General features: G+C 44.5%; 1 protein-coding gene across 2 annotated transcripts in view; it reads left to right on the forward strand.

Annotated features, from left to right (window-relative positions):
• Positions 1-18774, forward strand: part of ATRN (attractin) — a 670776-nt gene that overhangs the window by 233087 nt on the left and 418915 nt on the right. For both annotated transcript variants that reach the window (XM_069205063.1, XM_069205055.1), the window contains exon 17: positions 9825-10010. In XM_069205063.1, coding sequence (XP_069061164.1) covers positions 9825-10010 — 186 coding nt within the window. The remainder of the gene's footprint in view (positions 1-9824; positions 10011-18774) is intronic.

Below are 18774 nucleotides of genomic sequence, written 5' to 3' on the forward strand. Positions count from 1 at the left end.
CAGTATCTGTTAAGCATTTGTTGTACACACACATACTTTAAATGAAAGGTATTTCACTTAGGACCTTTAGGAACTTTGAATTAGCAAAATAGCGTATACAGTTTACACACAAATGGCAAATAGCTATTTTAAAAATAGACACTTTGTGCAATTTTCAACAGTTCCTGGGGGAGGTAAGTGTTTGTTAGATGTATTGCCTGTGTGTGTACAACAAATGCTTAACACTACCCTCTGATAAGCCTACTGCTCGACCACACTACCACAAAATAGAGCATTAGAATTATCTCTTTTTGCCACTATCTTACCTCTAAGGGGAACCCTTGGACTCTGCACATGCTATTTCTTACTTTGAAATTGTACATACAGAGCCAACTTCCTTCACAGTCCCAGGATGCTTGTTTCCGGTCTAGGGAGGACCTGGCTTGGCAGATCGGGCTGGACTGTTCCCATGAGGAACAGGGTCAAGACTGATTTGCATATGGCTGAGGCCAACCTGGGGTGGCATAGTGAGCAAAAGAAAAATGGATGAAACCCAGATCTGTCACTGGGGGTGAGTGTTTGCATTGTTCAGCACTACGTCCATCATCCTTTTGTGCCACTTAAATCCTTAGTCTGGCAGCAAACACACATGAATTTTTTTCTTCACTAGATTCCGAATTATTCCATTATTTCTATCGGAACATCTCAAACATATATAATAATAATAAGAGGCACTGCTGTCCTTATTTTGCTGGATCTTTTGGCACCCCTTAGCATCATTTATCTTTCAGTCCTCTTTCAGAGACTGACAAATTGTTATCAAAGGGCCCACTCTTGTGTGGATCTTTAACTATCTTACTAATAGATCTCAATCAGTGCTTCTCCCATCCCGCTCTTATTCCATACCCTGTTGCCTTAAATTGTGGAGTGCCACTGGAATATTTTTGAACCCTACCTTCTCCAGTATTTATATGGCCCCTTGGACAGTCCTCATCCAGGAATTTGTTTTTTACATGTCGTCCCATGCGGAAAAACACAATTGTTTCACTAGCAAACAGTAACGTCTCTTGCTGACACAAGTTTAGAGTGTTTCTTATATCAGTGGCTGCATGGATGAAAAATAAATCTAGATCTCAGTACAGACAGGGCAGAGTTCTTGCTAATTGGTAAGGACAAACAACATTGGAACGATCTCTGGTGGGTCTCCGAAATGGATCCACCTTCCTTCCCCCTAGTACAAAACATTTAGAATCTCTACATCAAATTTGATAGCCAGCTCTCATATTCTTACACTAACTTCTGTGTGCTTCAGGTTGCTGAAAATCCTTCCGGAAAGGCATTGGATTTTCTCCCCCTCCCAGCGAGAAAAAGGTATTCATACCATGAATGACTCACTCTTTACATAGGCCTGTCAAAAAAAACGTATCAACAAACGTCAACAAGTGCAACATTTTGCAGCCAGACTTCTGCCCCATTTTCCAAGACTTGTTTGTTTAATCAAAATTGAAAGACCTTCACTGGTTACCAATCAATGAGAGAATCCAATTGAAGATCCCATTCTATATTTATAGAGTCTTCAATTTTGCTGGTCCTCTAAGTCTTCAAAAGAAGTTTAAATTCCACTCACCTGATAAAGCACTCGGATCCTCAAACTCTTTTTACATTACAGCCCCCACAACCCAAATTCTGTACCATACGGAGAGGAGGGCACTCTCTGGTGCAGGAACTAAATTGTGGAATTCTCTCCCTCTGAGTCTGCGTGTTACGACTGACTAAGAATGTTTCATTAAGAATTTGAAAAGCTGGTTCTGTGCCACAAACTAACTTTGTTCCTACTTCCAATCGCTGGGTTGCAGCCTAGGTTTTATCTCCTTTAAGCTCTAATTTGAGTGTTAGCTGTGCTTTACAAATCATACTTCAATTCCAACGCCCTTGCCCTTGTGCCTGGAATAACAGAAATGCTGTTCCAGACAATAGACCTAAACCAGGTATGCTCACCACCTCCGACTTTCGAAAATTAGGTTATTTATGTATTCATTCTGCTAGAACTGGCATAGCATGTAGAGATAGTACAGTAATAGTGTTAGTGTTAGGGCTATAACATTTAATTACCATATTACAATTTTTTCCTGTTTTCACTGCTCATAAACTGTTTCACTGCTTTTTTTTATTTTTATCTTATGTAATGTTACCATCCGTATCATTGGCACTAGATTTGGAATTTTAAAATAAATATCTTAAAATGCATAACTCATTTCTAGTGTTCCTTAAGTGTGTGATTCTCATCCAAAGCAGGTTTGGAGTTCCCTGATCTAATCTTGTGAACTGGTAGTTACCGTTACATTGGGTTGTGTGGGTCGCAGCCTAACTGGATTTCTAATTCGCATTGGTGCATTAAACTAAGTCCTTGTGCCAGGGATTAGAAATCGGACTCCAATGAGTCTGAAAGTCGGGGTAGTCTCATGACAACGTAACAAATTAATACATGGTATCAAATAGAGAATGGGGATTGCTGGTCACTCTGATGTGGAAGGGGGATATACATTGGAGGAGCTCAGATGGGTAGATAATTTGTCTTCCCTACTATTTTGGACTTGGACCTGTTTGTACCACATCCATTGTTATTGATGCTGCCATGGATGTGGCTGCTGTTGGCTTTCAGCATCTGTTAAGGGCGACGGTTCTCTGTGGTTGTTGGCTAAGGATCATATTGTGGGAAGCTAAAAAGTGCGACTTGGATGCTGGATATGACTTTCGAAGGGAAGACGTTATTTGGAGAACATGTTGACAACATGATCCTATAAATGTTGACACAGAGACGGGTACGTGTTTGAGTGCCCTCCACCACCATAATTTACATAGGGAATGAGGCTGTAGCTTGCAGTCATTCATTGAAGTTACTAGTCCTGTCAGAATGCACAACTACAACAGCCCTACTACTGCCAGCCCTATTATTCTCTGGGAAGATCCAGAGATACTGCTTCTCCAGGCAGCCTTCTAGATGCAAAAAAGGCCTCCAGATGATGTTACAAGTCATGAGAAAGGGAGCCTGTCTCATACCCTCTGCTGATGGTGTACCTAGTACTTGTGGTAATTGTATTGTGGTGGTACTGATGGGACTGGTTGCCTTAGAGTGGCAGTGATGGCAGTGTACTGGTGGTATGGTGGTTAATGGTAGAAGTGGTGGTGGTAGCATTGGTATTCATAGTGTGGTATTGTTACTGTTATACTAGAATTTGCTAGACTTCCATAGTTCCACCACAGAATGAGGATCATTAACTCTGCAGTCTCCTTCATGCCAAAATCCTCTCTGATGCAGAAAAGGCTTTTCACACCACTTTGTCCAATGACAGCAAAGCAAGACATTTTATTAGGTGTTCATTCTTTTGAAGAAGCAATGTGGGTGACTGCTAATGGACTTATTTAAGTTGGACTTATTTAAGTTGGACTTATTTAAGTTGGACATATTTATGTTGGACATATTTATGTTGGACATATTTATGTTGGACATATTTATGTTGGACATATTTATGTTGGACATATTTATGTTGGACATATTTATGTTGGACATATTTATGTTGGACATATTTATGTTGGACATATTTAAGGTAAACAAATTCATCAAAAAACATTTGGCATTGTGGTCCTCTAGGAAGTCCTCAAATTGCTCCAAGAAGGATACTTCAGCATTACTGAACATACAAGATGCATTCTTTTGTATAGTCATCCATAGCAGGCACTGCAAGTTTCTTCACTAAGAAGTAACGGGTCAGTGTTGCGAGTTCAAAATTTAACCATTAGTCCTGGAGTCTGTTTTGAAAATCCTAACAAGGCCAAAGCATTTTCAGAGTATCGTACTGGTTACATCTGTCAGGCCTGAAATGGTTTGGTATGGGGTGACATTTTTCAGTGATAACCAGGTTTGGCCATCTGTTTTCAAACAGGTTTGTCATGGTTGTGTAAACAGCCTTTCCACCTCTTTGGCTGCCTTTTGTGAAGTGAAAGCTTCGTTCAGTACTCTCCTAACTTATGAAAAGTCCCTTTTAACCAGTTCACCAGACAGATCTGAAGTTTGTATCCTTCTAGTGCTCACGTCTGCCAGGAGAGTAAGTAAATCTAGTTCTAGTGGATACTTCTAACCTCCAATTCCTCACCTTTAGAATTTCTCAAGACTCAATCTGGAAGATTTTTCAGCATAGCCCCTGCATGCTGGTAGATGTTGTGTTCTGTGTCAAACCTGCTCCACCTTGTATGTGACTGCTGTAGCCGCTTATAAGATCCACCCATCGCAGTGACATCAGTTCCTTTCTTTACACACCTCCATATGCAGCTCTGAAGTCAGCACCTACCTTTTGTTTTTACAGTGTGCAAGGGAACATGTCCCATCCTAAAACTAAAAGATTAAATCTTGTAAGAAGATTATAGGAAAATGGCTCCCTGTTGCAGTTACCCCCCCCACTTTTTGCCTGATATTGCTGCGGACTTGACTGAGAAGTGTGCTGGGACCCTGCTAACCAGGCCCCAGCACCAGTGTTCTTTCAATTAAAAATGTACCATTGTTCCACAGTTGGCACACCCCTGGCACACAGATAAGTCCCTTGTAAAAGGTACCAGTGGTACCAAGGGCCCTGTGACCACGGAAGGTCCCTAAGGGCTGCAGCACATGTTGTGCCACCCTAAGGAACTCCTCACCTAACACATGCACACTGCCATTGCAGATTGTGTGTGTTGGTGGGAAGAAAAAGACAAAGTTGACATGGTGTAGGAAGGTAGCTCTGTATGCACTATTTCAAAGTAAGGAATAGTATGCACAGAATCCAAGGGTTCCCCTTAGAGGTAAGATAGTGGCAAAAAGAGATAATTCTAATGCTCTATTTTGTGGTAGTGTGGTCGAGCAGTAGGCTTATCAAAGGAGTAGTGTTAAGCATTTGTTGTACACACACAGGCAATAAATGAGGAACACACACTCAGACAATTCCAGGCCAATAGGTTTTTGTATAGAAAAATATATTTTCTTAGTTTATTTTAAGAACCACAGGTTCACATTGTACATGTAATACTTCAAATGAAAGGTATTGCAGGTAAGTACTTTAGGAACTTTGAATAATCACAATAGCATATATACTTTTTAAATAAATCACATATACCTATTTCAAAACTAGACACTTTGTGCAATTTTCAACAGTTCCTGGGGGAGGTAAGTATTTGTTAGTTTTTGTAGGTAAGTAAACCACCTACGGGGTTCAAGTTTGTGTCCAAGGTAGCCCACCATTGGGGGTTCAGAGCAACCCCAAAGTTACCACACCAGCAGCTCAGGGCCGGTCAGGTGCAGAGGTCAAAGTGGTGCCCAAAACACATAGGCTTCAATGGAGAAGGGGGTCCCCCGGTTCCAGTCTGCCAGCAGGTAACCCGCGTCTTCGGAGGGCAGACCAGGGGGGTTTTGTAGGGCACCGGGGGGGGGGGGGGGGGGGACAAGTCCACACAGAAAGTACACCCTCAGCAGCGCGGGGGCGGCCGGGTGCAGTATGCAAACAAGCGTTGGGTTTGTAATTGAAATCAAAGGGAGACCAAGGGGTCTCTTCAGCGATGCAGGCAGGCAAGGGGGGGGCTCCTCGGGGTAGCCACCACCTGGGCAAGGGAGAGGGCCTCCTGGGGGTCACTCCTGCACTGGATTTCGGATCCTTCAGGTCCTGGGGGCTGCGGGTGCAGAGTCTTTACCAGGTGTTGGGATCTGAGGAGCAGGCAGTCGCGGTCAGGGGGAGCCTCGGGATTCCCTCTGCAGGGGTCGCTGTGGGGACTCCACCCAGAGCAGGCTTTGTTTCTGTCCTCAGAGAGCACAAAGGCTCTCACCGCATGAGGTCAGACACTCGTCTCTCAGCAGCAGGCTGGCACAGACCAGTCAGTCCTGCACTGAACAATTGGGTAAAATACAGGGGGTATCTCTAAGATGCCCTCTGTGTGCATTTTTTAATAAATCCAACACTGGCATCAGTGTGGGTTTATTATTCTGAGAAGTTTGATACTAAACTTCCCAGTATTCAGTGTAGCCATTATGGAGCAGTGGAGTTCGTTTTTGACACTCACAGCCCATATACTCTTATGGCTACCCTGCACTTACAATGTCTAAGGTTTTGCTTAGACACTGTAGGGGCATAGTGCTCATGCACATATGCCCTCACCTGTGGTATAGTGCACCCTGCCTTAGGGCTGTAAGGCCTACTAGAGGGGTGACTTACCTATGCCACAGGCAGTGGGAGGTTGGCATGGCACCCTGAGGGGAGTGCCATGTCGACTTAGTCATTTTCTCCCCATCAGCACACACAAGCTGGCAAGCAGTGTCTGTGCTGAGTGAGGGGTCCCTAGGGTGGCATAAGACATGCTGCAGCCCTTAGAGACCTTCCCTGGCATCAGGGCCCTTGGTACCAGGGGTACCAGTTACAAGGGACTTACCTAGGTGCCAGGGTTGTGCCAATTGTGGAAACAATGGTACATTTTAGGTGAAAGAACACTGGTGCTGGGGCCTGGTTAGCAGGGTCACAGCACACTTCTCAGTCAAGTCAGCATCAGTATCAGGCAAAAAGTGGGGGGGTAACTGCAACAGGGAGCCATTTCTTTACACATGGATATTCCTTTTCACAGTTCTCACCTACATAGCAAAAAGGCAAACTCCACCCCAGAGGCCTCTCTGTGACAGAATCGGCCATAACATCTGTCAAGTGGATGATGCATTTTTATGGCGCTGCACCCTTTTATTCCTTTGACACACCAGCTCGCCACCTACCGCAGTGCAGCTTTTGGAGAGACACTTGTTCATTTTGCTGCAGGAAATTCAAGGTGGTTTGGTGAAAGAAGCCATAGAATGTTCCCTGGCTTTGGAAATCAGAACTGAATTTTCCTTCCCTTATTTCCTTGCTGAGGCCTTTGTCCTATTTTAGATCTTTAGAACTCTGAATATCTTAATGCAAGAGGCCAAATTTGGGATGTTTACTAAGGCGCCGAGGATGTACACTGGATCCAGGAGACTGGGCAATAGCAATTGGACCAGCCAGATGGCTATTTCCATGTACCCGTCGTGCAGGCCCATAAGATGCAAGTTGTGATGCAACTTGCATGAGAATTTTCAGTCTGTCATACTCCCTTTCGGCCTCACCAGTGCTCTTCCTTCGGTGTTCACAAAGGTGATGGTGGTAGATGCAGCATACCTTCAGAGGTGGGGTGTACCGGTCTACCCCTACCTCGACGACTGGCTATTGAAGGCAGGCTCTACACAGCCAGGTGCTGACCTTCTCCAGAAGACTGGGAATTTCCTGACATTACAGGGCTTCACACTCAACATGCCAATGTCTTTCCTGACTGCTTTCAGAGACTTTCATCTGAGCCATCCTGGACACACTTGCATTCCAGGGACATCCCCTCGGATGAGAGAGGCCAGGACATTTGAGCTATGATCCAGATGTGTCAGACTCAGTTCTTGGACTTGGTGAGGGTGGCTCTGAGGCTTCTTGGAGTATTGTCCTCTCCAATCCTGCTCCTAGACAATGCTAGGTGGCATTGGTGGGCTTTGCAGTGGGATCTGAAGTCTAAGTGGGCCCAGCACCACATAAACCTGTCCGATTCCATTCATGTTTTATAGGAAATTGCAAACGATCTGCAGTGATAGCTGTTTGTCCGCTATTGACTAACAGCCTACCCCTTTCCTAAACCCCACCTAGAGCGAACAGTGATGATGAGCATATCTGTGCTGTGTTGGACATTTTGTTTGTGTCATTGAAGCAAAACAAAAAGTAATCTGCTTCAGCAATAAAAGAGAAACCCCAGTACCAGCTGACAAATGAGTCCCTATAAATCCAAAGGGACAAACAAATATGATAGTCCTGCCTTGTGCTGTTAAATTACCATTCTGCAAAGGTCATAAAGGGCTGGTCTTTTTGTTCAAGCATTTTTATCTGTTATCTTTTGCTACATATTTAGGTCGCAGCCTGCCAGACAGCACAGCTGTCTAGTTTGCGAACGACAACTTCGGGGCATTAAAAAAACTGACCTAAAAATGCGTTCTGCTTGTTGCTTGCCATTGGCTTTGTGGATTGTATCTCACATTTGCTTGCTTTACATTTGCTGGCTTTATTTGTTTTAGACTCTCCAGCTTAAGTTCATCCATTCCCTTGCCCAAACCTTATTTGCAGTATCCTTCCGAGTGCTCTCTTTCTGCAAACAGGCCTGTAAATGTTCTTCCCATCTAGTCACATTTGCTGTGCATTCAAAGGCTGAAGTCAGATGTCATTCTTTGCCCTCTGAGTGTGCTTTTCTAAAATGAGAGGATCAAAGTGAGAGAATCTTGCTGGATACTGGGGGGTAGTTTTTTTTTCTTTTTCTAGCACATAGCAACATTCAAATGAACTGTGTAAGTATTTCAGAATATATCAGAATTAGGAACACAAATGAAGGAAATTTTTTGATATTTATGAAGTATGTTGGAAGCAAATACTTTATTATGATCAAAACAAATCCTTACACTAGATTCAATTTCCACACATTTTCATCTGTGCACTGTATTTAGTTTTATTAGTGTAACTGAAGTCTGTGCAGATATAATGGTCATTTCAATTGAAAATGTGTTGCCTGTAATGGCACCTCTCTTTACCCTGTACCACTCAGCTCAATGCCAACGCACTCTTCGCCACACTACTCTACACCTCTGCCCTCTTTGCTACTGCACTCCAGTCTAGGCCACACCAAGCTACTTTGCACAATTCCACTCTAAGCCACTGTACTCTACACCACTCTGAAACACTGCATTCTACGCCACTGCACTCTCTGCCGACACACTCTATGCCAACACACTATTCCAATGCACTTTACTCTGTAACAGTCAACTCTATACCCCTGCACTCCACTGCCCGCCACTCTAATCCACTCTGCACCACTGTACTCTGCACCACTGTACTCTATACCACTGTACTCTACACCACTTTCCTCTAAGCCATTGCACTCTGTGCCACTGTACTCTACACCACTCTACTCTTAACCACTGCACTCTGTCAGTGTACTCTACACAACTTCTCCCTGCCACTGCACTGTACTTTGCTTCACTGTACACTACACTAATGCTCTCTCCGCCACTCTACTCCACACTGTACTCTGTCACTGAGCTATGTGACTGCACTTTACGGCACTATACTCTATGGCCACTATACTCTATGGCCACTATACTCTATGGCCACTATACTCTATGGCCACTATACTCTACTCTGCATTCTATACCACTTGACTACGCTGCACTCTGCCACTGGACTGCACTCTGCACAACTGCACTCTTCTATTCACCACTCATTCTGTACTGCTGAATTCAAAGACCACTGTGCTCTATGCCACTATACTCTGCAGCACTCTACGCCAATGTACTCTAACCAAGTCCCCTCTACGCCACTCTGGCCAAGTCCACTCTACGCCATTGTACGCAACTCCACACTATTCCACTGCAATACACAACACTCTGCCACTCCACTCTACAGCACTCTCTACTCCATTCTTCGGCATTCCACTTTGATATTACAAGCCACCCTCCTGTACACCGCTAACTTTTAGGCTGAAAAGCAGCCATGCTGGTGTACAACATGGCTAAAACACACTGGCAAAGCCAATAGCTCTTGCGTAGACGAGACCTATTGGCTTTGCCAGTGCTTGTTATAGAGTTTATTACCCCAGTGAGTCCAAAGCATTTTAGCATTTTAGTGGGTTTTTACTTTATGATCTGAAAACAGTACAACATCGCAATGTTACTTAGCTTTAGACATTTGCTAGTGTCCGAAAAGTCAATGATAATTAATTGTTTTTGTTGTTTGCAGCAAATCACAGTGCGAAGCAATGCCGAACCCCTTGTGCCTCAAGGGTGGCTTGTGGAGAGTGTACAAGCGGCAGTTCAGAGTGTATGTGGTGCAGTAATATGAAACAGTGTGTCAACTCAAATGCATATGTGGCATCCTTCCCTTTTGGACAGTGTATGGAGTGGTACACCATGAGCAACTGTCCACGTGAGTATATAATGAAGCAATTTATCTTTAAGTAGTAAACTTTAATTGTTTTTACATTGTCATAAGTTTAGCATATTTACATGGATACAGTAAACTAAATACAATTTTGTCTCAAGGCCAATGTTGCCAAGGGGAATTAAATTTTCTTTTTCTTTCTCCAGAATCCCCCCCCCCCCCCCCACCCCCCCCAAGATGTTTCTCGACTGTTTTGGCCTGTCCTGGAGACAGAGGCTTTCCAAACATGCCCAGTTCCATTTGTTCTTTAAACATGGTATGCTTTTGCAGTCTTTGTGCAGCTGGTACTATTTAAAGCATTTTCCATTGGCACTCCTAATTAATAAATAATAACTTAGCCAGAGACATTTAAGGCACAGACCTGGACGTGTCATAGCAACTTTGTGATATTGCATTCTTTTTTGTCAGAATGCATCTTTGTACCCAGGAGAAGGTATTGAAAGGACATAAACTACTAATTCCGTTCCATAGTCTCAGAATTGAAAAACAGGAGATATATATATATATGTTCAATGGCATGTGTAGCTGCAGATACACATGCTGTGCACAGTCCGCCATCTGGTGTTGGGCTCGGAGTGTTACAAGTTGTTTTTCTTCGAAGAAGTCTTTTCGAGGCACGAGACCGAGGGACTCCTCCCATTTCGAGTCCATTGCGCATGGGCGTCGACTCCATCTTAGATTGTTTTTTTCCGCCATCGGGTTCGGACGTGTTCCTTTTCGCTCCGTGTTTCGGGTCGGAAAGTTAGTTAGAATCTCGGAAAAAAACATTGGTATTGTTTGCGTTCGGTATCGGGTTAGTTAGAACAAATCGACACCGAATTCTGAAGATCTCTGGTGGCCCTTCGGGGTTTTTTCGATCCCCCGTCGGGGCCTGGTCGGCCCGGCCACGTGCGACTTCAAGGCTCATGGAACGGACCCCATTCCGCTTCTGCCCAAAATGCCATCACAAGTATCCGTATACGGATCACCATCTGGTCTGTAACTTGTGCTTGTCCCCCGAGCACAAGGAGGATACTTGTGAAGCCTGTCGAGCGTTTCGGTCGAGGAAGGCGCTGAGAGACCGAAGAGCCAGGAGACTGCAAATGGCGTCCACGCCGACGGGTCAAGAACGCTTCGAGGAGGAAGAAGAAGCTTTCTCCATCCACGAGTCGGATTCTGAAGAACTCGACGCCGAAGAAACACACCAAACCGTGAGTAAGACGTCGAAAATCAAGACTCACGAGAAGTCTACAAAAGGCCAGGGGACGCCACCGCCAACAGGCCATGGCTTAACCCGAAAACTAGGTGACCCATCCAAGGCACCGAAAAAGGGCATGCTAGTGTCGAAGTCATCCGACTCCGGTCGAGATACCGCCACACAGCAACCTCTGAGCCGAGACAGCGGCTCCGAGAAACTTCGGCACAGAGACAGCGGCACCGAAGAATTTCGGCACCGAGACACCACGCCGAAAACAAAGAAGGTTTCTTCGGAGCCTAAAAAGACTTCCGAAAAGGTTTCGGTTCCGAAACAGCCAACCTCGGAGCCGAAAACAGAGGAACAAGGATTAACCTCCCAATTACACAGATTTGGAGAGGAGCTTCAAGCTGTAGAGCCTGACTACACGCAAAGAAGGCTTCATATTCATGAGGACACAGGGAAGATAACCACTCTTCCCCCAATCAAAATAAAAAGGAAACTTGCCTTTCAACAAAAGGACAAGCAACCACAAGCAAAGGTGGCAAGGAAAACAACCCCACCACCGTCTCCACCACCATCAATACATGCATCACCAGCAACAACTCCACCACTGATGCACTCACCAGCTCATACCACAATGAGTCAGGATGATCCCGATGCATGGGACCTCTACGATGCTCCAGTGTCTGACAATAGCCCAGACTCTTATCCTACAAAACAGTCACCACCTGAGGACAGTACATCCTATACACAGGTGGTCGCAAGGGCAGCCGAGTTTCACAATGTCTCCTTACATTCGGAACCAATTGAGGATGACTTTCTCTTTAACACCCTATCCTCCACCCATAGCCAGTATCAATGCCTTCCCATGCTCCCAGGAATGCTAAGACAATCAAAACAAATTTTTCAGGATCCAGTTAAAGGCAGAGCCATAACTCCAAGGGTGGAGAATAAATATAAGCCACCGCCCACAGATCCAATATAGATCACAACACAACTAACACCGGACTCAGTAGTTGTGGGGGCAGCTCGTAAGAGAGCCAACTCTCATACCTCAGGCGACGCACCACCTCCAGACAAGGAGAGCCGCAAATTTGATGCTGCGGGAAAAAGGGTTGCAGCACAAGCAGCAAATCAGTGGCGTATTGCCAATTCACAAGCACTTTTGGCAAGATACGACAGGGCTCACTGGGATGAAATGCAACATTTCATCGAACACTTACCCAAGGGGTTCCAAAAAAGAGCGCAACAGGTGGTGGAAGAGGGACAAAGTATCTCAAATAATCAGATACGGTCTTCCATGGATGCAGCAGATACAGCTGCAAGGACAATAAACACTGCAGTCACAATACGAAGGCACGCATGGCTTCGCACTTCTGGGTTCAAACCGGAAATCCAGCAGGCTGTGGTCAATATGCCGTTTAATGAACAGCAATTGTTTGGGCCGGAGGTAGACCCTGCCATCGAAAAACTCAAGAAAGACACTGATACAGCCAAAGCCATGGGCGCACTCTACTCCCCGCAGAGCAGAGGCACATTTCGGAAAACACCTTTTAGGGGAGGGTTTTGAGGTCAACCCACAGAAACCACAACCTCACAAACAAGGCCTACCTACCAGGGTCAATATCAAAGGGGAGGTTTTCGGGGGCAATTTAGAGGGGGCCAATTCCCAAAAAATAGAGGGAAATTCCAACGTTCCCAAAACCCCTCAAAATAAGCAGTGACTCACAAGTCACACACCCCCATCACATAACACCTGTGGAGGGAAGACTAAGACTATTTTACAAACTTTGGGAGGAAATAACAAGACACTTGGGTCTTAGCAATTATCCAGCATGGTTATTGCATAGAATTTCGCCAATTCCCTCCAAACGTCCCACCGAAAACACACAATATGTCGAAACAACATATAGATCTTCTAGGACTAGAAGTTCAAGCATTGCTACAAAAGGACGCAATAGAATTAGTTCCAATTCAACAGAAAAACACAGGAGTTTACTCACTGTACTTTCTAATACCCAAAAAGGACAAAACTCTGAGACCAATACTAGATCTCAGAACACTAAATACCTACATCAAATCAAACCACTTTCACATGGTCACGTTACAAGACGTAATCCCACTGCTCAAACAGCAAGACTACATGACAACATTAGATCTAAAAGATGCGTATTTCCATATACCAATACATCCTTCACACAGGAAATACATAAGGTTCGTATTCCAAGGAATACATTACCAATTCAATGGGACATACATCAGAGGCAGTTTCACATAAATCACTTAGAACTGTTAGCAGTATTTCTAGCGCTGAAAGCATTTCAACCCATAATAACCCAAAAATACATTCTTGTCAAAACAGACAACATGACGACAATGTATTATCTAAACAAACAAGGAGGGACACACTCGACACAGTTGTGCCTCCTAACACAAAAAATATGGCATTGGGCGATTCACAACCACATTCGCCTAATAGCACAATTTATTCCAGGGATTCAGAACCAGTTGGCAGACAATCTCTCTCGAGATCACCAACAAACCCACGAATGGGAAATTCACCCCCAAATACTAAACAATTACTTTCAAATTTGGGGAACACCTCAAATAGATCTATTTGCAACAAAAGAAAACTCAAAATGCCAAAACTTCGCATCCAGGTACCCACAAGATCAATCCCAAGGCAATGCTCTATGGATGAACTGGTCAGGGATATTTGCATACGCTTTTCCACCTCTCCCTCTCCTTCCATATCTAGTAAACAGGTTGAGTCAAAACAAACTCAAACTCATACTAATAGCACCAACATGGGCAAGGCAACCTTGGTACACAACACTACTAGACCTTTCAGTAGTACCTCATGTCAAACTACCCAACAGACCAGATCTGTTAACACAACACAAACAACAGATCAGACATCCAAATCCGGCATCGTTGAATCTAGCAATTTGGCTCCTGAAATCCTAGAATTTGGGCACTTAGACCTCACACAGGAATGTATGGAGGTCATAACACAAGCTAGAAAACCTACCACTAGACACTGCTATGCAAATAAGTGGAAAAGATTTGTTTATTACTGCCATAATAATCAAATTCATCCTTTACACGCATCTGCAAAAGAAATAGTAGGATACTTACTACATTTGCAAAAATCTAACCTAGCTTTCTCTTCCATTAAAATACATCTTACGGCAATTTCTGCTTACCTACAAATTACGCACTCAATTTCATTGTTTAGGATACCAGTCATAAAGGCGTTTATGGAAGGCCTAAAGAGAATTATACCACCAAGAACACCACCAGTTCCTTCATGGAATCTCAACATTGTCCTAACACGACTCATGGGACCACCTTTTGAGCCCATGCACTCTTGTGAAATGCAATACTTAACGTGGAAAGTTGCATTTTTAATTGCCATCACATCTCTAAGAAGAGTGAGTGAAATTCAAGCCTTTACCATTCAAGAACCATTTATTCAAATACACAAAAATAGAGTTGTTCTACGGACCAATCCTAAATTTTTACCAAAAGTTATTTCACCGTTCCACCTAAATCAAACGGTAGAATTACCAGTGTTCTTCCCACAACCAGATTCTGTAGCCGAAAGAGCACTACATACATTAGACATCAAAAGAGCACTAATGTACTACATTGACAGAACAAAACTAATTCGAAAGACAAAACAATTATTTGTCGCCTTTCAAAAACCTCATACAGGAAATCCAATTTCACAACAAGGCATTGCTAGATGGATAGTTAGGTGCATTCAAACCTGCTATCTTAAAGCTAAAAGAGAATTGCCTATTACACCAAAGGCACACTCAACCAGAAAGAAAGGTGCTAACATGGCCTTTCTAGGAAATATCCCAATGAACGAAATATGTAAGGCAGCCACATGGTCTACGCCTCATACATTTACCAAGAACTACTGTGTAGATGTGCTAACTGCACAACAAGCAACAGTAGGTCAAGCTGTATTAAGAACATTATTTCAAACTACTTCAACTCCTACAGGCTGAACCACCGCTTTTGGGGAGATAACTGCTTACTAGTCTATGCACAGCATGTGTATCTGCAGCTACACATGCCATCGAACGGAAAATGTCACTTACCCAGTGTACATCTGTTCGTGGCATTAGTCGCTGCAGATTCACATGCGCCCACCCGCCTCCCCGGGAGCCTGTAGCCGTTTAGAAGTAGATCTTAAACATTTGTACATTTGTAAATATATTACTTAAAACTTTATTATGTACATACGCATTCACTCCATTGCATGGGCTCTATTACTAGCATACACAACTCCTACCTCACCCTCTGCGGGCAAAACAATCTAAGATGGAGTCGACGCCCATGCGCAATGGACTCGAAATGTGAGGAGTCCCTCGGTCTCGTGACTCGAAAAGACTTCTTCGAAGAAAAACAACTTGTAACACTCCGAGCCCAACACCAGATGGCGGACTGTGCACAGCATGTGAATCTGCAGCGACTAATGCCACGAACAGATGTACACTGGGTAAGTGACATTTTCCATATATATATATATATATATATATATATATATATATATATATATATATATATATATATATATATATATATATATATATATATTATTTATTTATTTTTAAGTCTACTTAAAAGGCTACTGCCCTCCCAGACCTAAACACACCCCTAAATTCAGTATTTAGGGGCTCCCCAGAACCTAGGAAACTAGATTCCTGCAACCTGAGAAGAAGAGGACTGCTGAGCTGACAAACCCTGCAGAGAAGACGGCGACACCAACTGCTTTGGCCCCAGCTCTACCGGCCTGTCTCCCCACTTCTAAAGACACTGCTCCAGCTACGCTTTCCCCAGGGACCAGCGACCTCTGAATCCTCAGAGGACTGCCCTGCTCTAGAAGGACCAAGAAACTCCTGAGGACAGCGGCTCTGTTCACCCAAGACTGCAACTTTGTTACAAAGGAGCAACTTTAAAACAACTTGCGTTTCCCGCCGGAAACTTGCTACTCTGCACTCGACGCCCCCGGCTCGACTTGTGGAGAAACAACACTTCAGGGAGGACTCCCCGGCGACTGCGAGACCGTGAGTAGCCAGAGTTGCCCCCCCCCCCCCCTGAGCCCCCACAGCGATGCCTGCAGAGGGAATCCCGAGGCTCCCCCTGACCGCGACTGCCTGACTCCCAGATCCCGACGCCTGGTAAAGACTCTGCACCCACAGCCCCCAGGACCTGAAAGATCGGAATTTCAGTGCAGGAGTGACCCCCAGGAGGCCCTCTCCCTTGCCCAGGTGGTGGCTACCCCAGGAGCCCCCCCCCCCCCCTTGCCTGCCTGCATCACTGAAGAGACCCCTTGGTCTCCCATTGATTTTCATTGGAAACCCGACGTGTGTTTGCACACTGCACCCAGCCGCCCCCGTGCTGCTGAGGGTGTACTTTCTGTGCTAACTTGTGTCCCCCCCCAGTGTCCCTCCCTGGCCTGCCCTCCGAAGACGCGGGTACTTACCTGCTGGCAGAGTGGAACCGGGGCACCCCCTTCTCCATTGAAACCTATGCATTTTGGGCACCACTTTGACCTCTGCACCTGAAAGGCCCTGAGCTGCTAGTGAGGTAACTTTGGGGTTGCTCTGAACCCCCAACGGTGGGCTACTTTGGACCCAAACTTGAACCCCGTAGGTGGTTTACTTACCTGCAAGAACTAACAAACTCTTACTTCCCCCTAGGAACTGTGAAAATTGCACAAAGTGTCTAGTTTTAAAATAGCTATGTGTGATTTATGTGAAAAGTATATATGCTATTGTGATTATTCAAAGCTCCTAAAGTACCTACCTGCAATACCTTTCATTTGAAGTATTACATGTAAAATTTGAACCTGTGGTTCTTAAAATAAACTAAGAAAATATATTTTTCTATACAAAAACCTATTGGCCTGGAATTGTCTTTGAGTGTGTTCTCATTTATTGCCTGTGTGTGTACAACAAATGCTTAACACTACTACTTTGATAAGCCTACTGCTCGACCACACTACCACAAAATATAGCATTAGTATTATCTCTTTTTGCCACTATCTTACCTCTAAGGGAAACCCTTGGACTCTGTGCATACTATTCCTTACTTTGAAATAGTGCACACAGAGCCAACTTCCTACAAGGAGGTTCTCACACCTTATCTTATTATGAAATAACTGTGGGTGTAGGGTATATCAGCTCCGGGGTACAGCTATATGACAGCAGTGTTATACTAGTGGTAAGATTCAGTAGTAGTCTGATGATCCCTCACTATCCTGTTCCATGTCTCAAAGAGGGAGGGGTCAGATTATTGCTTTTTGTTTCTACCCCTAGGGATAACCCTTCCCTAAATAAACCGGGGGAGCAGGGTAGAGTAAATGCAAAAATGGTGTTATAGGTGCTCGGCGGATGATAATGTGGGGAGAATAATTCCGAATGATCTCCGTTTAGGGAATAATGGCTGAGGGTTAGGGGAATTGTTCTGCCATAGTATGGGGGAAAGTGATGTTCTGCTCTTGACATGGGGGGAGAGGTTTGAGGGTGGGACTCGAGTTAGGGATCTAGGGATATGAGACGTAGGAGTATAGGAGTTCCCTAGAAGTAATAGTTCAAGTAACAAGAACAGGTAATTTAGAGCAAAGATGAGATAATCAGGTGCAGAGGGCGGGAATTATCCTATGGATAGGGGGTGTTCGGATCAGACTTGCAAAAGAAGAGTGATAAGGCTACAAATATGCCACATCCATGCTAGGTTGTGAGTGGGCATTCAATAGAATATCATTGTTGGATCGGATCAAGGGGGAAAGAAGAGGGATATAATGTAGCAGGGGGCTACATTGAATGAGTTAGTGGGGTAGGGGTGAGGTTTCGCTTGTCTAGTTTAGTTGTGGGATCTCGTAGGGAAAGCTTAATTCGTCAATTCGGAGAGAAAGGGTGACCAGGTTTGTAAGAATACGTCAGTTTTATCCTGTAGATCATATGAGTTGCTCATGGGAGGCCGCCTGATACATTGCAACGATCCATTCTTCGTGGGAAGTGACGGCTGTTGCACGCCAGTGTCTGAGGATGCATAATTTTGTCGTAGCCAATGCGGTGTGTAGTAGTCTGCCTTGATGCCGGGAGAGATTATGTAACTCTAGTATCATGCAATAGTAAAAGGGATGGGGTGAGGAGTAATGGTTGGGGTAGCACTTCCCTAAGAGTGGTTCTTATCGCCCGCCAAAAGGGTTGTATAGCTGAACAATCATGTAAATATGGGTTAGGTCACAGTGGGTGTGGAGCATTTCCAGCAAGACGCATGGGGTAAGTCTAGCTGCGCATAGTTTCTGGGGGGTCCAATACCAATCATGCAGAGTCTTAAAAAGACGAAATAGTCAATCTGTAGGCGAGCCTGCCATTTAATCTTAAGGGAGTTAAGGAGGGGTAGTGAGAAAAGGTTCAGTACTGCCTGTAGTCCAGATACAGCCCCCTTCAATTGACCCCACGTTTCTAGATATTGGAGTATCGGGGAGTGTACAATTCATCGGTAAGGTGCCCCTAGCCGTTGTACTAGACAGTTTCGTAATTGTAG

Source organism: Pleurodeles waltl, chromosome 1_2 (assembly GCF_031143425.1).
Source record: "Pleurodeles waltl isolate 20211129_DDA chromosome 1_2, aPleWal1.hap1.20221129, whole genome shotgun sequence".
NCBI lineage: Eukaryota > Metazoa > Chordata > Amphibia > Caudata > Salamandridae > Pleurodeles > Pleurodeles waltl.